This window comes from Cupressus sempervirens, chromosome 3 (genome assembly GCF_028749045.1).
Source record: "Cupressus sempervirens isolate cs-2001-9-10 chromosome 3, ASM2874904v1, whole genome shotgun sequence".
Taxonomy (NCBI): Eukaryota; Viridiplantae; Streptophyta; class Pinopsida; order Cupressales; family Cupressaceae; genus Cupressus; species Cupressus sempervirens.
This window is the reverse complement of record NC_143120.1, coordinates 1,065,252,019-1,065,276,550: the sequence shown is the minus strand read 5'-3', so window position 1 is coordinate 1,065,276,550 and position 24,532 is coordinate 1,065,252,019. Positions and strand designations below refer to the sequence as shown.

General features: G+C 36.5%; 1 protein-coding gene across 1 annotated transcript in view; it reads left to right on the top strand.

The window, feature by feature from the left end:
- Positions 1–24,532, top strand: part of LOC149570413 (uncharacterized) — a 71,016-nt gene that overhangs the window by 23,091 nt on the left and 23,393 nt on the right. Inside the window, exons 4-9 of the mRNA XM_089823070.1 lie at positions 9,307–9,378; positions 10,688–10,759; positions 10,887–11,030; positions 11,221–11,301; positions 19,956–20,027; positions 20,215–20,286. Of these exons, the coding sequence (XP_089679196.1) occupies positions 9,307–9,378; positions 10,688–10,759; positions 10,887–11,030; positions 11,221–11,301; positions 19,956–20,027; positions 20,215–20,286 (513 nt within the window). The remainder of the gene's footprint in view (positions 1–9,306; positions 9,379–10,687; positions 10,760–10,886; positions 11,031–11,220; positions 11,302–19,955; positions 20,028–20,214; positions 20,287–24,532) is intronic.

The window sequence follows — 24,532 nt, the reverse complement described above, 5'->3', positions numbered from 1 at the left end:
GCTTCCAATGATGATTACCATCATGATCCAAAGTCCATTCGGATGGTGTACATATACCATTCCGAAGTGGTGACTCAACCGTCGTGCCCATTCGGATACTAATCTACTCGTTGGCTATTTTATAACTTTATTGACAACATGCTAATTTACCTATCGGCTATTTTATAACTTTATCGACAACATCATCCTCCCCCCAAAAAGACAAGTCATCTCCGGACGACAATTACAAAATATTCACCTGTGCTGCTTTCTCTGCTTCCAACTCCTGGGTACACTGAGCCAAGTTTTACTGAATTGCCTTCAATTGGATGATCAACTCCTCTTGAACTCTCTATGCATCCACCAAGACAGCTTCACGTCCAACACCTACTCCAAGTGCCTCAAAGCGTATCACCCCTCTCAAAAGGTTTGCTCTGTTGTTCTCTCCACCTTTGGTACACAGACACTCCATGCCTGCAGCAGCTCTAGGTCTCATCAACTAGTCATACTTCCCACGACTGATAACTGAAGTGATTGGGGGTTTAGGGGGCAACGCCCCTAGTGGGGTCGAGGGGCAGCGCTCTCAAACCCACACAAAATTGCATGGAACACACCATTTTTGTGATTTTCTTCCGATCCCATACTCTTTCAGCCAACCACTTGTGTTTTCTACCTGTTTATGTCTTTCTCTTCCCTTGGGCATCATGCGTTATTCATTCTGAACATTTTTGATTTGTCGTCTTTTTTTTTTTTTTGCTTCTTCCTCATATTTCTTTCTGCTGTACGACTACATCCTCTGCATCATTCCCCTGTGCTGTAGCTTTTTACTGTGCTGTGTATGGACGTTTTTAATTGTTGTAAGGCCATACAGCCTCCCTCACTTCCTCCTGTGTTGATCGGAACCTGCTTTTGGACGCATTTTCCCTAAGGCCATACGGTGGTGTTTTAAATTGATGTCTTGCCATTTAGCAAATGTTATGCTTGTATGGTGGTGTATTTTAACTTCTCCCGTCTGTACAGTGATTGGTATATTACTCTTGCGCCCTTCTGTATAGTGCTTGCGTATCTCTTTCCTGAATCCATATTGCGCACGCAGGATAACACTGGGAATTTGTATGGTGGAATTCTTTGTCGATTCCTCTTGTTAGCCATATGGTTATGGTGGGGTACTTAAAAGGGTCATACAGGTTTCACTATGCTCCTCACCGTATGGTAGCCTTCAGCCTAATGCTGTACGGTGCTAGTGGCTTCACCGTACAGTAATGGCAGTCCAAGTGCCTGTATGGTGACTTCCACCTTCCTGAGGGAAGCCGTATCGTGACCGTATAGTGATTATAACTTATTCTTTTTTTTTTATTTTTAAAATTTTGTTTTTTTTTTCAAATTTGTCAAAATTTTTTTTCTCTTTTTTTTTTCAGTTTTTTTACTGCTCCTCATTATTTGTTGACGGAGGAACGGTTCTCGCTTGATATATTAAATTGGAACCATTCACCACTTCTGGAATTTCTTTCTCGTCCAATGTCCATAACTTTATTGCTCTGTTATCACCTACTTCTCGGATTTAGTATGGCCCAACTCATTTGACTTTAAACTTCCCTAGTTTGATTTCGTTCCGTCCGCCATACTTCAACACCAGTTGTCACAGTTGAAACTTGTTTAGCTTTAGGTGTTTATCATGCCACGCTTTGCGCTTGTTAAGTGTCACCTCCGTGGCCCATTGTGCCTGCAATCGTCATTCATCAAGTTTATTTAAGTTACACGATCTTTCCCTCAGGTTTTCCATATTGCCCAGTTTGTTCTCGAAACTCGGTACCATGAATTCTGTCGGCTGCCACTCCTTGTCGTCAATAACTGTATTCTTGATTTTAGAACCTTCACTTCGTACTGCTGAAGCTTTTATTAAACCCTTTCTCTTTTTTTCTTGTGCAGACCGTATGATGTGTTTTCTTTGCTGCCAGCACCTTTCTAATATATTCGTGGTTCGACGTAACATTTTCTTTCTACGCGGTTCGTTTATTGTGTACCGTATGGTGGAATCTTTTTTTTTTTTGGGTTCGTACTATATGTTCTTCCCTTCAGCTTTAGTCCTAACCGCCTTTCCTTCTTCCACTTCTCTGTATCCCTTCAGACATTCATTTCCCTCTTCTTTCTCACCTTCGTCGACCCTTAACATATTATAGCTCGAAAAGAGTTCGTAATCCTCCATCTGCCAGTGGAAAAGGCCGTTCACCGAATCCAAATCATTGTCCATCGATCCACCTTCCAACTGTAGGACTCCTTCCTCATTGGGTTCCAATCGTTGCTTTTTTTCATCCTCTTCTTTGAAATCAGATGATACGACTTCTTCACTCACCATTTGTGTGTGTAAATCAATAATGAATCGTCGTCCCCTGCTTTCCATTGATAGTGTATTCTTCTTCCAGTCATGCTTAACCCTTGCTTGTACAAGCCATCCCGAGTCCAAAATGGTGTCATATCCTCTCCTCTTCAGCGGGAGGACAAAAAAGTCAAGTAGGAACGGTTGTGTTCCAATAGTCACTGGTTGTACCTTCAGGACCCCGAGAGGTTTAATGCTGTGTTGGCCCGTCGTTAGTAATTGGAATGTAGGTGGCCACAATGTTGGCTGTCCCAACTTCTTCCAGGTATCTTCTGGTAGGATGTTTACTCTTGAACCTTCGTCCACAATTGTGTTTGAAAGGACTGTTCCCAATATACCCATCTCTACGACCGTTGGATGCCGTCCAGATGTGAGGGCTAGTGGAATTGGGTCCATTGCACTTGCTCCACTTTCCTTTTCCCTTCCATGTTCTCTTGGTAGTTTAGCAGTCGGGGCTATGTTCGCGAGTGCTGTCTGTAGTTGGGGCATTGCAAGGATCAGATCATTTAACTTGACTAGTATTTCAGTTTGCAATATCTACCTTATGATGTTTTGTTCTGCGTAGTTCCTTGTTGAGGTACCGGTAGTGTCCTTCAATTGTGATTTCTTTGCTTGCATTGCTTGCTCGATTTCCGCCCGTGCTTCTTCCAATCTCTTCTTTTCTTCCGTCGGGTCGGGGTACAATTTTGCTTGTTTATGGGTGATTGCCAAGACTTCTTTGTCCGTGCCTATGCTAATCAAATTCACTCCTAATTTCGGGCACTTGGCATCTTCATGATCTCTAGTTTCGCACTATCTACATAACTTTGGTGCGTTTGTTGATGTACAGTTTTGTGCAAAGTGGCCCCACAAATTACATGCTCGACATTGAACCATCGGGTGGCCGTTCGCATCGTACTGAATTCGGTCGCGGCCCCCATTATTATTGTCGGTATTGTTGTTTTGCCCTCTTCTATTATTTTTGTACCCACCCGAAGTGGCACCGTCATTGCTGGTGTTTCCGCTCCCTCCCGACGTGGAAGTCTCCTGTGTTAGGAGCAGTTGTTGATGCCCTCTTGTTTTCATATTGAAGGGGCATTCTTTTGTGGAATGTCCCATAATCTGATAGATATCACAGAATTGGTTTTTCGGACAGGACCCCTTCGCGTGACCTTTTGTCTTGCATTTTGTGCACCATAGCTCGTTTCCCTTTGTCTCTTTCTGCATATTCTTAAATTCTTTCATCATTTTGATCATATCCTTTTGGAGAGTGCGAACCTTCTTACTGTCCTTTTTGTCACCACTGCTATCTCCTTTCGAAGACGAGTCATCTAAGTCAGATGAGCTACTTTTCTTCTTTTTTGTTTTCTGTTCACTCTCTAAGTCCATCGCCCGATTGTACACTTCGGTGTATGATGGTGGCACACTCTTCATTTTCTTCCTTAACTCTGGGTGTAGTCCTTCAATGAAGCATCGCTTTTTCAGCCCATCTGTCGACTTACTTTCCATTTTATTTATTAATTCTTTTAGTTTTTTGGCATATACACGGACTATTTCATTTTTCCCTTGCTTTGTGGTGTATATTTCTGCTACGATCTCATTGTCGTCTCACAATAATTGAAACTCGGTGATAAACTCCTTTTTAACTTCCGCCTATGTAGTTAGTTTTTGGGGATCGATGTCAGCAAACCAATTAACTGCTACACCCCTTAGAGTTGCTGGAAATTGTCGGACCCATTCATTTGTGTCGGTTACGCCATTCGCCGTCCAAATTGTTTCGCATGTCTTACAGTGTCTAATTGGATCAACCGTTCCATCACCATCAAACTTTGACAATTTTTCGTTTGGTCCAGCCATTACTATTTGAGTTGGAGGTACTTGTTGTGTACCTGCATTGTTTTGCACTTCCGTGCTGCTCTGCACACTTGCGCTGTTCTGTACACTCGCGTTGTTCTGCACACCCGCATTGTTCTGCACACCCGCGTTTTTTCAGACAGTCGTCTTATTTCCAACAGCCACATTACTTAGTGAAAAAGGGTTTTCCTCAAGTCCTTCTGGAAGTATATTGCGGACGAAGAGTTCACTCCATGCTTGTGCTCTCTCGGCACTTTGAGCCGTGTGAGTTGATTCCCTTCCGTTTGGATTCTCTTCCCTTGGCATATATAGGTTCAAAAATTCCTCCCTTGTTTCTTTCACCAAATTCAACCGTTGTCAAGTCTCTTCCAACAATTCCTCGGTGCTTTGGTGTCCGTTGGCAATTTGCTGAAACCTCCGTTTGCGCTTGGCCTGTTGTTGCAAAATTAAAATTTCTTGTGAGGTACGTAGTCCATCTTTTCCCTTTATCTTATTTCTATCCTCATGAAGCTGATTCGGCATTAGTCTTCATTCCTCTGCCTTCGTTCCAAGTCCATTGGGCAACGGCGCCAAATGTTTACCGTATGGGGTAAATAGTTTAATGCATATAGACAATAGACAAGAACATGTAACACAACAGTATTCCTTTTATTATTCACATACATGCTGAAGAGATTACATAGTGCTTCCAATGATGAGTACCACATGATCCAAAGTCCATTCCGAACGGTGTACATATACCATTCCAAAGGGGTGACTCAACCGTCGCGCCCATTCGGATACTAATCTACCCGTCGGCTATTTTATAACTTTACCTTCAAAATTGCTTTCTATTATCTTCAATGAAATGGCATTACAATATTTAGAAATATAACATGTTACAACCACATGGACATTTTCTTTACAATAATTTGCAAGCTAGAGTCATCATATGGACCATTAAAATTGCCCTTGATAACCCTATACGTCTTCTTTATATTCGGAAGCTTAACCGCCCTAGAAGGTTATGGAGGCAGATTGCCTTTGCATTGTTTTTCTTTACATTGGAATTTGTCGGGAATATGCCCCAAATGGGTTTTGGTACTTATTGGAGTATTTAAAGGGATTTTTTGACTTTTTCTCCTAAAGTAGCACAACTTCCAGAGACCATATCTTGTGAATTGTGTATTCGATTTGCCATCGTAACCACTTTTTGGAAACCTCACAGAGTGCTTTACAGCCCTAGAGTAGAAAAGTACCACCCAAGCAAAATTTAAACCCCCTTTCGAAACCTCCAAGGCCTTCAAACATGAGTTCACAGTTTTTGTACCATCTTGCTAAAACAAATAAATCAATATCTTCAAAACCAGACTTGATCTTGCCACAAAACTTTACCGGCAGGCTCAGCAGCCCAAAATAGGTCTCGAACTTTTGACCTAACAATATACTTGGCTAGGACTCTATAAAGAAAACCATAGAATTACAACAAAGCAAAAATAAATTAACCTTTGATCTCGTATGCTTGTCTTCTTAAAACCCTATTTGATAATGCAGTCCTGTTTTTGACACCAAAGAGAAGAATGAAATGAAAAAAAAAAATTGTGTCTTTTAAAGTGGTCGGGGATTTCCAACTAGGCATGAATCCTAGCCCACAACTCCCGATTCCTAACCCAAAACTCCCGAGTCCTAGCCTAAGACTATAGGATGCGGCTCATGAGTCCATGGTGAGTCAATGCTGATTCATGCGGCGATGTACTCTACCTAGTCACATAATTGTTTTCTGTTTTGCAGTTGAATCGGAATTGAAGGCTCATTGGGAAAATTGATGGTGCTCATGGAGAAGTTTTTCTTGGAGCAGGTCTCTTTCAACACAACAATTCAAGGCATTGTCCATCATGCACACTTGCATGGGGTCCCCCTACTCAGCTCCAATGTGATCAACCAAGCAAAAGCTATTATCACGTGGACTTTAAGGGGAATGCCTTATTTGAGTTCACAATAACCACCCTTTAAAAAAGTCATATTCCTTCTTCATTTCTACCTCTTGGGAGTGTCACAAACTCTCGTAATTACAAACCTTTGAAAGAGTTGCAACCCTTCATAATTTTTGCCTCTTGAAGGAGTCACTTCCTCATTTTCTTCTCTATTAATTCTTTCTTGATTCACATCTTCCCTTTTCTCTTCCTCTCTCCCCCTTTCAAATGAAGTTCTCTTGTCCCTTTTATATCTCATGTTTTGGTCAGGTCCAAGTTTTTGTCTTGTGCCTTTTGAACATTCATTGAACTTAATTTTAGTTATGGTTATGTTTAATTTTTTCCTTTCATAAATATAATAAATTTTCTTCTTTATTCTTTTATTTTATTCTTATTGTTTATTGTTAACTCCTATTTGAAAAAGGTGACATTATAAACCCACAAGGGTTGTATCACTATGAAGCAATACAACCATCACTTAAAATCATTTTAGAAAACTTGGCCAGTTAAATCAACATAAAACAGCAGTATGTGGCCAATGGATTTCTTTCAACTTTCCTGACACTCCCCTGAAATTGGTTGATTACTACAAAATCTCTGGAGTTTTCAGTTTGGATAACTTTTCAGATAAACCTCGAGGAAGAGTGAGCAGCATCCAGACTGCTGTAATATCAGACGAGTACAAGCCATTCATTGAAATCTTTTTTCAGAACAATGAGAATACTACTCAATCATGGCATATGGATGGCCATGGCTGTCATTGTGATTTGAAGTGCTGAAATTTGATGCATGAAGAGATTCCCAAACTAATGGATCAACCGCAAGCACCCATTGAGTTGGAGGATAGATGAGATCAAGTGCTACATGCACCTTCAAAAATCTGTACCACGCTTTACACACTTGTAGATGCAATACAGAAATGGTTCAAATCATTGTTTTCCACATTAGGGGAACTTATTTTTTCAGTTTTGCATGTAAGTTTCAGATTTTCATGTTACAGTTGTTGAAGCCCTGTATCTCATACCTTCATTGGTTTGTTGGGTAGAGGCTTTTTTTACAATCTTTGGTATTAAACTTATTTATTTCTCAACAATAGACCAATTTTCGCATATCAACAATTTCGAAATCGCCTGTTTAACTTTCACAAACTGTCTCAAGACAATTATGTTAGAGGCAAAATGGGTTTCAACTTTCAACGCCTATTCAAAAATAAAAATAAATAAATTGGAAATTGGAAAATAATAGAATACACATCAAATAATGAAAATGTAAAATTTTACACTACTTCACTTACCTTCAATAGTTTGAAGTTTGAAAATTTACTTGAAACTTGGTACTAAGCCTGGGGTCTCTTGGAGATCCAAGCTGTGGGGGTTGGTGTTGGGGGGATTGGGGTGGGATGGAATTACTATTAGGGAATTATTGATGACAGATCCAACATCAAAATTACTTTTTAAGCTGGGGGAATTTTTTTCCACAATCTTGCTATTCCTAAGAGGATCATGTATGAGAGAGACTTTTTCAAATTAATGCTAGTAGAGATCTCACTAAGTCTTTGGAGAAGCTTAGTCATTGTGTGTTGTAAAATCACAGTGTGTTACTCGGTGGTATTTCCCAGTCTTGCTAGGTTTGGTTGTCCCTACAAGTTGCTGGGAAAGAGTTGCAATCTGATTCAGTCTGGAATTCTGAAATGTACTTCTTCAGTTGGGGTGTGAAGAGTTCAATGAACTATTAATAGACTTGATTTATTCATAAACCATGGTCATTCTTGAAATATTATGGAAATTGACAATACAGAAAACAAGATATTCATTGATAAAATAAGTTGTGAAAGCATTTATATTTAGTATTACAATAAAGGATAACAAGCCACCTTTTGAATATGGTATATATAAAAATAATATACAAAAAGGAAATAGAACATTAAAGTATGTACAGATGTTGGAATGATTTTATTGAAGTCTACAACTAATATCTAATTGACCATTTGTAAATACTAATTACTCTAAAGATGGAACCATTTGCTGCTGTCAGGGAGAAGATTGCCATGAAATATCCTTGACACCTCAATGAAATTGATAGTTTATGTGCATTTCCAGTTGTTTTAGATTTTTTCCTGAAGTGTCTTCTGATATAAATAGGATCCCATGAGCTTATGGCTCAGATAGTTTCATTTTAGACACCATAATATGGTCCACCTTTTCCTGATGACAATATGCATTTGTAGAGACTCTTTCTTTTGGCAGAAACCTTTTGCGTTTTGTTTACAAACTTAGGCTGGATTATTATCTTTGATGCTGCTTCTATAATCTTGGCAAATAGTCTCTGGAGGTCTGCAAGTTGTATAAATTGAGAATTCAGAAGATTGGGAAGGCAATGCCTCTTTTTAGGTCAGAGGATCAGAGGATCTTTTGGCTAATGATCTTGGCTGGTTTTGTTAACTCTGAGAAATTTGATGAATGTGCAGAGGGAGGGATAGTAAAGTTGGAGAAGAATTTCGTAGGAGTTTGACAAACAATGCTCTGATCAGTCAAATTGTAGCCAATAGTGCTGATGAAAATAAAACCTACCGTTTCAATACAAATAAATGACTACTAGTAATTGCATGTCAGTTTCATCTTTTTTAAAGCGCAGGAATAAGAAAGTCGGATAGTAGACCAAAGCAACCTATTGCCAAAGTTTCTGCTTAATGAGTAGCAATGGTCAAATAAAGAAGCTCAAATGTAATGTAATTATATCAGATCAAGATAAAACAAGATGGCAAAGATATAGATATTGTTACAAAAATGAAGACATCCATAAAAGATCTGTGTGCAAAGAGCAATAGAGAGATATACAAGTTTGTTTTCAAGATCTTAGGAAAAATGCATTGAAATGCCTTATTTGCTGTTTTATTTTGTCTGTATGGCATTTCTTTTTGCTTTTTGGGATGGTGCCTGGTGACAAGTAAATCTGTATAGTCTATAGGCCCGTCATGGATATCAATTTCATGGTCTGTTTTTCAACAATTCATTTTTTTGTACTTCTCCTTTATTCTTGATGCTCCATGTTTTCATACTTTGACCTTGTCATTTTTCACCTGCTTAATTTGATTTGATTTTAATGGAAATTTGTAAGGATTTGGCATTGTACTAATGTGTTCATCCTTGTAAATTTTTTTGACAGGGATCTTCATGGTAATAAGCTCACCGGCTCAATACCTCCTCAAATTGGACGACTCCGACACCTCATGACATTGTTAGTTTCTTTGATCTGGATCTGTTAAAACTTGCAAATAAATTTTTCACTTGTTTTGGTCTTTTGTCTTTTTGTTTTCAAGATAACAGTTTCTGCTTACATCTAATTAGTAGGTCATTTTGTTTCTTATTTGAGATAAGCTGGAATCCTACATTACCTCCAAAATTCTCTTCTTATGCCTTTGATTTAAGGTGACGAATTTACAATATTTTCTCATTGGTCTGCTGTATGTTCCATTAATTGTGAGTTCAAAATATTATGATAGAGCACCATACTAGGAGATTAGATATAAAATCTTACAATTTTTTTAGATATCTGTACTAGTTACTCTTTCCATATTTAGCTGACTGCTACTAGAACATAGTCTCAGGCTGTTATAATGTATTATGTACATTTGAGTTATGAGGGTGCTAAAGCTAGACCATTAAATTGCAAAATGATTTTTGCTGCGATTTACCTGCTTATTTGGTTATGTTTGGCATGCCTTTGCAATCATTTTGACATCCTATGATGCTTTTACACGTTTGGAATAAAAGTTTAAATTCATTATTATTGAGGATAGATTTGGTTGCCAAGGACCTAACTCCTATCTAGACTTGTACCTCTGAACACTTTTTTTCATCCCGAATGCTTGACTTTTTTGTATTGAAATCCTAAGTTGCCGGTATGGATTCAAGTACGAGATCTTGGTACATGGGTAATGGCAAAATATGTTTTGGGATTTGGGTAAGTCTGTGTGTGTGTGTAAGAAATATACAGAATTGTAGAACTAAATCATTTAATAGCATGATACCTCATGAATCATCACGATCCTTAATGAATTAAGGTTCAAGAACCTTTCAACTTCACCTAGAGACCAAAGGCTCCTTGGCAACAATTTCTTTTTATTTTTCAACTTCTACAATTACCCTTAAATAATTAAAAAACTATTAACAACCTAGTACAAACCATTTTTGTTTTTTAACCTTTATAATTAATTTTCCTCATATAATTAAAAGATTATTAACAACCCATCACAAATTATTGTGATTTTCTAACTATTAACATTGAACAATCTTTGAATCTGGGTGTGCACCAAGTGCACCTGGACCCGGTGTGTGGCTACAGAGTGTGAACCCTGCAACTAAGTTATAATCTTTTTCAAGTTTAAGTTAAGAGGAGAGGTGAATATATGTGGAAAATGTTTGCTTCCAATTTTTCTTGTATTCTACTAATGCTAAATTGGAGAGGTGAGTATGTATGGGGAATATCTGCTTCCAATTCTTCTTGTACTCTACTAGTGCTAACTTTTGTTTTTTATTTTTATCAGGAATTTGAGGTGGAACAAGTTACAAGATTCTATTCCCCCTGAAATAGGTCAGCTGAAGAAACTTACAAACCTGTAAGCTCTTGAAATGCATCACATTCTTTCCGGATATATTATATGAGAGTGTTTGATGCTTGTATTAGTTTATTAATAAAATGGCTTTGACACTTGTTAATAATCAGCAAATATGCTTGCTTGGTAGATATTTAAGCTTCAACAACTTAAGAGGGGCAATTCCAAAGGAACTTGGAGATTTGCCAGAACTGCGTTATCTGTATCTTCATGAAAACCGGCTTACGGGTCGTATTCCTCCAGAGCTGGGAAATCTTCCCAATCTCCGCCACTTGTACACTTGATACCCCTATTTTTAATGTTTCTATAGCTTATTTTAGTTTGAAATAACTTCTGCAAACAGCTATGCTTATGTGAAATTTGAATAGTGTGCCATAATACGCTGCCTGGCTTTGTCATTTCATAAATTCTTGTGGTTTTCAAACAACTGTCTGAATGACTTATAACATGATAAAAATTTTCAGGGATGTGGGCAATAATCACATAATAGGGACTTTAAGGGAGCTTATTCGCATAGAGGGTTGCTTCCCATCTCTCCGTAATTTGTAAGTATACGCTTTTAAGATTACAGATCTGTATTTATCTACGCAGTTAGTTTTTATTATTATTGTCAAGTCTTGACCCCTAGAGATAAAGCATAATAGAGGAGTTGAATTTTCTTGTAGATGATTTGTGCATACATTTGTAATTCATGTCTTAAATTTGGAAAGTATGGTACCATTTTCTTATTTTATATCTTTGACCACAACTTAAATGGGCCATAAGCGTAACCATTATAACTACTTCTGATTGATTTCATAGGTAAATATATTATTAAAATGGATTTATTTTTAATGAAATATGCTTCTCTAATATTGAAAGGTTACTCCAAGGTTTAAAATAATATATAAAAATAATATTCAATTTAAATATAATAAATTATGAATAATTTCAAAAAACTAAAAGAGGCTGAAGTTTTGAAATGTAAGTATTGAAGAAAATGTGTTGGAATATGCAATGATAATCCATTCATGCCATAATTCAATCCGGTAAATCTAATATGATTTATGATATTTATTTCATCAATTAAAGTTATAAATTGAGGAGCCGGAGCAGTTGAAACTTTCCAAAAAAGAAGAGAAGTTACATGCATACCATTTATCTACTTTAGACAAAAAACATAGAAAGAATCACCATTCAATGCACAACCATGAACTTTTCACTCATTTCTGTTTTGGTGATGACATTGGGGTCATTGTTCATGGTATGCACCAAAGACGTTTGTCTAAAACAAGTGCCTGTAGGTGGACTTAATTAACTTGTTTCCTGCTTAGCTGTCATGCCTTGCCTTGATTTGTTTATTAATAATTTAATTATAAATGATGGACAAATTGTTGGACTAGCCGCCAACGTTCCCCTTCGAGATTTGTGACATGGCTTAACCGTCTCCTGTGTTCTATAAGTCTAGTGGTTGTATTAGGAATTGACTATCTTTTGGTGCACTGACAACCCTCGCTTGTAACAAGTGTTATTAGAGCTTGGTCACAGGTTTGAATCTCCTTAGGTAACGTCGAGGGGGGGACTATTGGACTAATCACCAACATTCCCCTTCGAGATTTGTGACATGGTTTAACCGCCTCCTATGTTCTATAAGTCTAGTGGTTGTATTGGGCATTGACAGGTCAAACTTTTGGTGCAATGACAACCCTAGCGTATAACACAAACAGTGGTGAGGCTAGGGCAAAAAGCTAGATAGGGATTACTATAGCAGCGCTATTTATAAGAAATAATGTTATCACAGGGATAAGAGATGTTTAAAATAAAATGAAAATTAAAGCCAACAATTTATGAAAGGTGGTGAATTATGAAGGGTTGTGTCCACTTCTGAATGGACAACAACCTTCACATGATACCAACCCTATAAAGCAATCAAGATATAAATAAAGAAAGGGACAATTGGGAAGAGAGAGATTGGAGATCATCAACAAAGGATGAAATACATGCGATGAATCAGGGAGGTCAAAGAAGCATAATAGTATGACATTTAATCAAGGAATAAGCTTTCAGAATTGCCAATAATAATACAGATGACAGTTTAATTGTCATCCCCCGACTTAAAGCATATAACAATGATAGAGAAAATCATCTTATCCTGAAGACTTCACGAGTTTCTACGAAGTATAATCAGACAATGTGTGAAGCGTTTAAGGAGCAATGATTGCAACAAAAATTGGGTAGTCATCAAACATTACAAACAATGAGTGGTGGAGGGAATAGTAAATATGCTGGTAATGAGGATAATGATTGTTTCGAGGTCATTTATGAAGATATACATCTTGCTGAGGGAAGCCACTTTCCAAAGCGATGTCTATCTTTATGAAGTCATTGAATCGTATGTGGAGGAAGATCTAAGGCAGAAGGGATTATCATTGAAAGAAAGTAGTTATGACAATCAATCAAGAAGATAACATCCGGATCGGGCACAAGAAAGCAGTGAACCTCTGATCATTCAAAATTGTTATTTCAAGTGTCTAACAATCTTTGTAATTGCTCTTGTGGTATACATATTGCATATGCATTATTTTATTTCTCAACATTTGTCTCTTATACGTGTAATGTATGATTGGATATAAAACACATCTGTTTGTTAATCCCAGATATGTAGGGAAGGAAAGATGTATAAGGAAGAGGGGAAAGTATGAGACTGCTACCCTAAGTGGATATGAATGTTGCCTACCATTGGGGCCAAGAGGGCAAAAGACTACTCTTGGGCTTAGATAGGATGCTCCATAAGAGCCCTACCATGGTCTCTTTGACTCTACAATGATGGATTATTGGCCTTAGGGGATGAGGCATGGATAGGGAAAATAGGTACAAGAACCCCACTAGGTAGATTAACTCGATTAGATGTCAATGTTGCTCTCCACTAGGGCCAATAGGTCAAGTGTCCACTCTTGGATTTAGTGTGATATGGCTGTTGGAAGACTTGTCACGCTTCTTCCTCCAAACCTTAACATGTTTGAATAGTAGGGAATGATACAAATGTTATATGTATTGATTTTCTATCTAACACTAATGATTGAATATCTCTATGTACATGTATATCTATCCTTTTTTATGGTTGCAAGGTCTAAATTAGGGTCATATTGTTTAAAGGAGATATGTTACTTGGTAAAGATATAACCCTAACCCTAACTTGTGGCAATTTTGATTTTAGGTAAAATTCTCATGTAACTACGGAAGGAGACATTACAAGAGTGCTAGTATGTTGCAATTGTAATCACTTGTACTATATTGGAAGAACCATCCGCCTTAGTGGCAGCTCTCAAGATCTAACTGTGATATGGATGACTTGATAGTTCCTAATATTATTCCATTCATCCATGATGATACTGTAGAAATAGAATATCCTTATCTACAACCACAAATTTACCTTGCAATAATATTTGTCTCACATGGGGGTTTTCAATTTTATCTCTTGAAGAGACATAATAGAAGTACTTGCTTTGGCTTCCTTAGCCATAGCCTCCTTAAAATATGGAGAACGGACAATACGAAATAGAGTGCCATTTGGTCTTGGCGAGGTTGAATATGCAAATTGGATCATTTGCACACTCTTGACACTCTACATTAAACATGTCCACAATTGGATTTGCTCACTTCAAAAGTTAGAGCTATTCTTTTTTGTTGCCTTCAACTTGCACCATTCTTTTCAAAAGTTAGAACTAGAAAAATGTTTGAAAGTCTGCTTTGTTTGTATTGATGCTAGTGGCAAAATGTCTCAAGCTTTCTTCTTGTTAAATGGTCCCTTGACTCATGGGGGTTACATCATAGAAAAAAATCAAACTTTAAGGCACTCAAAGCTTATTTGCACAACCCATTTCCTCCACTATGTCATAATTTGTCGTAATTGCAATTATTGGTGGTATGAAAAACCAAAACAACAGTGTAAATTAAATAACCTAGATATACTAAAAAATGACTTGACCAGTTTATATACACTGCATTTTGTAAAAAGGAGTGTTGTTTTTAAACATGGGCATTGGTGGGATGCCCAATGTGGATTTGAATTCCCTTGCTCCCCCACTTGGCCATCATCACCACCACCACCACCACCACTAGAGAATTTTCAACAGATATTCTCCATATAAAGGGGAAATTTCCATGATGTCCCCTTCCCCTATTGGGGAATGTTGAGGGGATGCTAGGAAATCCCTGAGACCACACAAAAAATTAATAAAGAGGAGCATTTCTGAGTAATATCTCAAGGTCTTCACTGTTGGACCCTTTATGTTATATATATATATATATATATATATATATATATATTTGCTCCATGAAACCATCCCAAAATTTGGGTACTTTGCCCTTCCCCCCCCAATCTTAATACCCTTCCACTCATTTGTTGTCTCGAGATTCCATTGAGGCACAATAATTAAACAAAATTAAACATTGTCATGTCACATATCTTTCTATAAATGTAGGCTGAAATTTAAACATAAAGGTAAGAAACAAGAAATTAATAAATTTAATAAGCCTTATTTTTTAGAATAAGCCAATGAGACTAAGTAAGGAATGAATGAGATACTGAGATGGCAAAGAGTACTAATCAGATTTGATAGCAGGAGAGAATGAAGCTCCAGAAGCATGAATGAAGGATGGCCTCCTTTCACCTTCCTCACCAAGTTCTAGAGCTACACTCTCTTTCATCTTTAAAAAAATCAAATTTAAGTTTTTAAAGTTAAAATGCCGTGTTTTATAAAATAAACGAATGACACTAAGAAAAGTAAGGACTGATTGAGGCACTGAGATGGCAAAGGGTACTAATCAGATTTGAGAGCAAGAGAGAATGAAGCTCCAGAAACATGAATGGATTATGACCTTTCACCTTCCTCACTAAGTTCTATAGCTAGTCTCCTTTTTCTTTAATAATAATTTAATTTTTAAGATTTCAAAGTTGAAATGTTATGTTTTGTTCGTAAATGCTTTGCATTGTATTAAGAAAGCTCTTTTAAATGTTGAAACTTTTGCTGTTTTATATTGGCACTCACCCTAGGTGTAGTTTTTATGTTGTAATTATTTTTCCTTTTTGCAATTGGGCTTTAAAGATGCACTTTTTATGGCTTAAACATCTTGCTGCTTTATTAATTATATGATTTACAATGCTTAGGATTACAACATAATGGAGGCAATGGATAGTGCAAATGGAGGGGTTGGAGAAAAAAGGGAAGACTCATACAAACTGAAAGTTTAGCTACGAATTCTGGGAGTTCGTTTCACCATGGGCCAAGGGGCCATTTAACGAGAACAATCTGTTCCAACAGTCTGCATCATTGATATAAATAACCACATAAAAAAGGGGAATGGGCATTGGAAGCACACCATTTACTTGTTAGAAGGGAAATATTAGAGTGATTGCCTGTTTTCAAGTGTACAAGGCAGGAGGGTTTGGATTTCTCAGGCATTTATACTTGAATATAGGGCCAAATCATCAGATTGTTCCGTAGACCACTCCATCCACAACAACCACTTTCTCAAGGACTTCTAGGCATATTTTTTAGTTTGACACCTCCTATAGTTTTGATCATCAAGGAAAAGAAGCTGAAGAAGAAAACAAAGGCTATGAGTATGGTGTCCCATACGGTAATGAACAAATAAAAGAACAAAGTTGAGAGGAGGTAGATAATGAGATTGACAAGTAATTCTCTTCCAATTGCATTCCTTTTCATGTTGTTTGCTCCTCTTATTTTAAAGAGGCTATGGCTAAGATAGCCAAAGAAAATACATCTTATGTACCTCCTAAGGGTACAAAGTTGATGACCACCATTGTGGACAAAAACTACATAAGGATGCAAAATTTCTATTTCGATGGGTATCTCATGGCTGCAGTAACATCTATATAGACAAGTGGATGGATATTAGACTATAGAGAATCATCAATTTCAATAGTTGCCTATAAGAATGTGCTTCACTTCCTTAGGGCAATTGACCATCTAGGGAAATGCAAGGATAAATAGTTTCCATTTCCAATCCCAAGAGATGCCATTGAGGAGGTTGGTCCTTTCAATCTACACAAACAGCTACTTTGTATGTGTGCATGGTAGAAGACAAATTAGTCGAGTCCACTTACTAACACATCTACTTGACCCCTCATGTGGATGCCACGAACACTTTATTCCAGGTTCTTAACAAAATCGAGTGGTTCAAAAAGTTCCCAGTGATGCAAGGGAGGCACAAATGCTCATTTGCAACCACATTTTGTTGGCACTACTTTGGCCTCTTCTTGAGAAAGAATTCCTCAAACCAATAGAGACTAGATTTTTATTTCACTTTGTTTTATTGTAGATGATACTCGAGTTATAAGATCCCTTGCAACTTATGATCATGGCACGAGAGCATTCTAGGTGGAGGGAGGTGGGATGGTCCAAGATAGAGCAAGATAAGATGGCTAAGGAGGTTGTAGGTAGTGATAGGTTTTGGTTAGATGTGAGACATGCCACATATCTCCCTTATCACCATCATCGGATGTGGGATTTTGATAGTTCTAGCCTTGGGAGATGGCGTATGGATTGGATTCTTGGCTAGATGATGGTTTCCATTTGTGAGAGAGACCCTACCCTAGAGTTCTATTACGAGCATATTTGGCTTATCATTCAACGAAGGTGGAAGATGTTAAACAACTCCATTATATAGTGGATCCAACATAATATGTGGAGAAGCCGTGTACAATTGTCATGATTAATGACAAGGTGGTGAATAAGGGTCTTATGAGGGCTTTCAGAAAAAAAAATAGTCTAGGCTATCAAGGAAGCTTCAAATATTATACTTACGTGGATCAAATTCACTTATGCCGACCTCTATGTGAGTTGAAAGAAGAGAGTACTCACTTTGGCACAATAGAGGCTAGTTAGCCAGTGGCAATTTCTAGCTTCCAAGATTGTTGTGTACTTTTGCACTTGCAGATTTTTAGCTCTTCTACTACTGAGAGGAAGTGGTTGACATATACCTATATTGACTCTCGTCAACAGAGTGCTTTGCATTTCATTGATTCTAAGATCCTTGAGTACAAGAACTTAGTTGCATGGTGGGATGTAGGGCATGAGGATGCCACACAGATTAATGAAGATCAAGATATACAGTCAATGATGATTAAGGTTCCTGATGCAGGAGCATCCTTGGGCTGTTGGCAATCATGCATCATCCAAATAAAAAAACAGTTTGCTTTATTTTCTGTTTTCTAGTTTCTAGTTTGAGTGTTTGAGGCGGTGTTTATTAGATCACATGTTCTAGATTATGTGAACTTGGTTTTTAAAAGAGGACCTATCATGTATCATCCTCCTAAGGTCACATGTCTTTATGTTTCATATGCTTGGAGGTCTAATTCATTATTCTCGGGTGGTGTATTCTTTGTTGGCTTATCAGGGGATGCGTGGTATTTTGCTCATGCGAAGTTCGTCATTGATTGTGAGGTTTCGTGGCTTTACATGTGGGGACCTATATCTAAGGTCATCGGTGTTCTTATGCTTGATTATGTATTTAGTCATTTATTCTTAGGGGGTTAGTCCTATATTGTGTAACATGTTTTCTGTTTTAGGAAATTGTGATCTTAAAGCTTATCTCCATGTCTTGATGGCTATATATGTAATGTAAGATGTGTCTTGAGAAGTGACAATGTACAAGAAGTAGCTAGGAAGAAGAAGAATGCAAGATATAGAGGGTTGTGATTGAAGTTGGTTTGTAATTTGGATTCTTTATATTGGCGGTACCCGGGAAGCCCTTACAACTTGGCATGTTTGATGTTCATTTGATGTGATTTGGGTCTTTTGTTAATAAAAAGGGTGTTATAACAGTTGTAGCTTGTTGTAATTTCGCTATGTGACTCTTAGTTGGCGGTTTGGTCATCTCCTTTAGGGACTCACCAGCCTTGTACTGCATCAATTCCCTCATAGGAGGATTAGGAATTCTAGTGATAAAGAATTGCTTTTGAGATATTAATCAAATCATGTGTGAAATTGTTGAGTTTGTTGCCCAATGTAGTTTTCTAGTATGGATGCAACATTTCTCATTTTAGCATTTCTCAGCTCAAACTTATAACTCAATTTGTAACTTTGTTTTTTTAAATAGATCATGATTTATTTTATACTTTATCACATGTATTATTGGATCAATGGATTGTCATAGTGGAATTCAACACATTAGATTTACTGCTTGCTTTTTAAAATTTCATTTTCTTTTAGTTTCTCCAAGTTATTTTCATCTAGTTTTTATTGTATTTTAATGTCCTTCCTCCCCAATCTCTCTAGAATCCAGGAAATTTTTACTTCTTCCTAAGACTCTAATCCTCCTTCCTTCTGTCTCCAAAAATTGGAGAAACACTGGCACTAGGCAATCATTCTTTACGCACTAACCACATGTCCTGAAATTCCAAACGTTTCAATGAAGAGAAATGTTTTCTTGTCCTCATTTAGGGTGGTGGGTGGCCCCTTTGCTCCTTTAGAAGGACAGTTTTTTTCACCTTTCTTCTTACTTAGAGATCAAGACTAATACAGAAATGGCAAAAAGGATTCTGCAAATTGGGGAAAGGCCCCTCTTTTTTTTGTGCAAGATAATATGAAAAGGAGGTCCTTCTAAAAAGGCTTTCATCTTTTGAAGTGCAAAGATAGGAAATCTGTGAGGTGTCATCCATGCATGACACCCATTGAATGACGGACAAGTTGCCACCATTCTGTTACCCATTGATAATGCCTTATTTTAGCATAATGAAGTATTCTTATTGGCAGGTGAATCTTGTGGGAGACTGAAGGATTTCTCCCTAATTTGCTATATGTTTTCTAACATGGTTGGTATTAATTATGGACTAATGATGTAAGGTGATCCTACTTTATTACTGCAATCCTTAGAAACTTTGTCATGACAAGAATTAGTGTTATTAAATCTGCTGCATATTTTTTTGGCAATCATGATTTGAGCTGTGAATTATCTTTCTGTTTGAGTACCCTCGCCTCCGTGCATGATTTCCTAGTAATAATCTAACATCCGTTTTTAGCAAGAAAAAGGGGGATAGTTTTATTTTGTTGAATTTTTACTTTTTGCATATGGACAATAATGACTATGCTGAAAAATCTAGTTTTGTTCTATTAGTCAGTATTACTAAAATTATTCTGTTAAAGTGTTACATCCCTTCATTCAGCCAAGTAAAGTTTTATGTTTTCACTTCCAGGTATCTTAATGACAACTATTTGACTGGAGGGATTCCTGCACAGATTGCCAACTTGACCAACTTGGAAATTTTGTCAGTATAATCTTTTACAAAATTCTATAATTTTTAGTATGCATTGTGTATTCAAATCCTTCTGTTTTATATTCTTTGTTAAGTTATCTTATTTCTACCAGCTACATAGAAATGAGTACTGTCTTTTGTCCAATTTCTGATTGAATTTTAGTAGAATGTCCATGTGATATAGTTGTGTGTTTATTAGGTATTTGTCTAACAACAAAATTGCTGGTATTGTGCCACCGGAGATTGCTACTCTCCCAAGATTAACCTATTTGTAAGTTTCTCTTCTTGCAGTTCCTTATATTGATGCTCTGCGTAATTTTTAATTTTAAGGACATGCTTATGTAAATAATTTTGGACTTGCATGGTCTCCTATTCTCTAGTGTGGTAGTCAAACCTTATGAGCTTTTATTTTTTAGAAGATTTCTGCACCTGTGATAAGGGAGAAAAAAAGAAGAAAAAGATTGTTGAAAGATGGGATGAAGTGTTTCTCTTACTATCTCATTCACGATTTTCTAAATATTAAAAAATAATACATAAGAGCACTAGAAAGAGAGAAAGATCAAGTTTTTGCTTCCAATTGCTTGTAGTGTGGATACATTTTGCAAGGTGCATTCTTAAGAAAGGTGGATGCCAAAGTTCCAACCTGGTCCTGCAAAGCTTAAGGATGTATATTATAAGTTGCTTGGTTTCTTAAATAGATAATTGTTTTCTTCTTTTTAAGCATTTGTTCAAATGAAGCAAGAGTGTTTACAAAAGAAAGAAACTTCAATAACAGTGAAGGTTCAAAACCTTTTTCTTGGTAGTATCCCTTATTATTTGGAGCAGGCCACCCTCCAAAAAATGCTGCACACTATTTTTCATTGTAAAATAGTTCAGGTTAGCTGAAAAGCAAGCCATTTGTTAAACTGCCATTGGATATTAGATTAGTTGAAACTATAGCAAGCCACTTTAACAAGTGTTAGGATTTAGAGTGATATTCATTTGTAATCCTATCTATAATATATGCCCTCCAAAATTCTTGGAATGGGGTACTTAAACACCCACAAGCAATTGGGAGATAATTTTATTATTATTATTCTCCTCGTACTTAATTTGTATGTAATTTCCTTGAATACAGAGGTCTTGGAAAAAGGACAGCTTTGACACTTACAATCATCCATCTAGAACACAAATTGATCTCTCCTTAATTCTATGCAGTTACTTAAGCAATATTGTTGCATGTTGTCATAACTGGTGGGGCCCTCCTTAGTTGTCATGTTTGTCATGAGGTGCTAGTATTGGGACTCGGGAGTGTTTCTTGTTGGTTTTTCATGGAGGATTGCTGCAGCTGCCATGTATTTGGTATGTGTTTCCCAACTACAGCCACCCCTTATATTTATAAGAGAGTGAGAGAATAGATGGGACATGTTTGTTCATTAACACAATTAAAATCTTATATATATTATAAATATATAATATCTCTTTATATATATATATATGTTTATGTAATTTATTGGACTAAAGCTACAAAACATCAACAGTTCCCAATAAGAGTTACAGAGTCAAGGTGTGTTCATTAGTTGGATTCTACTTTTGTTTAGAGTGTGATAAAACAGATACATTGAAAGCATTAAGTGTACAAATCCAATCAATTGATTAGATTAACATATGATCAACCACCAAATCTGGAATAATCACGGAGAAACAAATATAGGAGGAAATAAAAATCAACAATGGCATGGGGTTAACATTGACACTTGCAATCATCCAAACTTAATAGCATGGGGGGTTTCAATGGCGCATTGCATGAAGGGGTTGTAACACCCTGCCAAGGGATCCAAAAGAAATAAGCTAAAGTTTTACTAAGTTTGCCAAACGTTTTTTTTTTTTAAACAAAGAAAGAATAACATACACATCAATCATAAAGTAGCGGAAGCAATAACATACAATCATACATAAGCATGCATAAAAGGTTACATTCCCTAAGGATCCCAAGACGTTGAATCACATTTAAATTTAATTAATACTAAGTCTAACAACTACCACATCCATATGAAAGAATAATTAAAAGTCCAATGTCCATTTAAATAATATACATTTGTTCTGAATGCTTCCTGGCAAATGAAATTCGGAATGCTCAATCATCCACTATACATGTCACAGGGTATGAAAGGCTAAAAGAATATACATATGTAGAAATAGAAATACATCATCCTCCTCGGATCCATGATACAAGTACAGTACCATCAATGAAACCATCCATCATAAAAGATATAAACATCCATCATGAAATATAACCATCCATCACAATGATACATAGATAGAATGAAAGGAAATGCAGACAAGGAAGCTCCAGCCACGGTGACTACAGACGGATCTCAATGGTAAGAGTAAAAAGCACTACCACTCGACTGCGTGGAACCTAAATGGCCCACTCCCACCGCGCTGGGGAGATAGTCTCAAGTCTTAAATAGGATATCAAACCACATATCAAAAGTACACTCTAAGTCCAGGAAATCTTGAAAGCATTCTAACTCAAGGGTTCCAACATAGATCGACATCTAATTCCCAGAGGCACACAAAGACACGTAGGAAACCTACTATGTAAGCAGGCAAGTGTTATCGCACGAATCATGTTGGAGTTACCCGAGCAGTCTTTTAGGACTCCCGGGTCCCTAGTGATCCCTATGCAACCATTAGTATCCTCTCGTACTGACAAGGCATACTACGGAATGCGAGGTTGAAGCCAAGCGTTCTCTCTACTCCTATCCTAGTCTGTACTAGCACTCGAGGCATGGGCGAGAACATACAAAGATTCTTATTAGATTCATTTTAATCCCCATTTAGTGTATGTTTTCACTTATTAAACAACTTACAATGAGTTATCCTGGGAATCACTTAGGGTCCTGGCCCCCATTGCAAGCCACTTCCCGACACTACACGTAGATTACCTACCCTAGGCTCATAAAAACACAAATCAATAATCATATAAAAATCGCCTCAGTCCTTAACAATTGACTGGAAAGCATCAAAAGATAGTCCACAATAATCACATCAGTTCTCTATGAGCAACTGGAAAGCATCAAAGATAAATCACAATATCCATCGGTTCTCAACGAGCAACCAGAAAGTATCCCAATAATACTGATCAACAACTCAAAATGGTTAAGTCAAACATGTCACAACATGACATCACTAAGATCAAAGCAAACACTTCAGTCCCATCAAGGCAACTGGAAAGTAACCCAAGTATAACTGATCGAGGACTCAAAAATGGTTAAATCAAGTATCTCATATACGTACACCTTAGTGTCACACAAAAACACTGGAAAACAATAACGAACAATAAATACAACATATCATAGAGCATACTATCACATTGCCATGGTTGGGTTTAGAAAGATCAAGATCAAAACAAAATAGCATTACAATCATATAACTCTCAAGCCTTTGGTAAACGTCCTAAACTGGTCAACACTAGGACAAACCCTGAAACCCCAAAACATAGACAACATACAGATACAAAGTGTAAGTTTCATGTTTGGTTTATTACACATGGTTGGGTTAAAGTAAGGTTTTCAGTTTTCGTTCAACATATATATACTAGGTAGATGAGATTTCGAGTTTACCTTACAAATTAACCCATTTAATATTCGAAAAGAAAAGAGAATTACCCCTATTAGTTAGAGTCAATTTTTTAAAATATTCAAAGGGGTCACCATTTATTAAATTATTAAAATAACAATCATTGATTATCATATAAAATAATTTATCCTTTATTTAAATCAGTTTTATTAAAATAATAATTTGATAAATTTAAAACATCATTCATAACTTATAGTTCCAATTTATTTTAATAATAGTTTAATTAAGTAATCTAATTAAATATTATTAAAATTTAATAATCTTTCTTTTATTCTCCAAATACATAATGATAATAATTAATTAAAACTTTCCAATTAAATATTATTATTAACTTTAAAAAAAATATTTTTTTTAAAATTTATTAATTAGAAAACCATTATTTTATTAATAAAAACATTAATAACAATTAAATTTAATTGTTATATCTACACTTTAATAATAATCCTTTTAAATTACTTATCAAATATTAATATTTTAGTATATACGTTCATTAATAAATATATTAATGAAACCTTAATAAAATTAATCATACTAAATTAAATTAAAATTTTACTAAATTAAACATAATACATTTTAAAAAAACTTTTAAATAAACTATATTAAATTTTTATTAAATTAAAACTTACAAAAAAAAAAATCAATAATAAAAAGCGCTTAGGGCTCGCACAGCCGGCCATAAAAGCTGGTGGCTGCCTTGGCAGCGCTGCTGCTGCAGTAGCAGCGGCGTACTGCCGTAAAGGCAGTACCTGCTGCTACGACAGCAGTCGGAACTGCTGTGCAGTCGCGTGCGGGAGTAAAGGAAGAAAGGGGGGTGGGGGGTTGGTGGCCCCTGCCCACCCATATTTTTAAATTTTTTTTTAAAAAATAAATGAAATTGTCCAACCATAATCCTT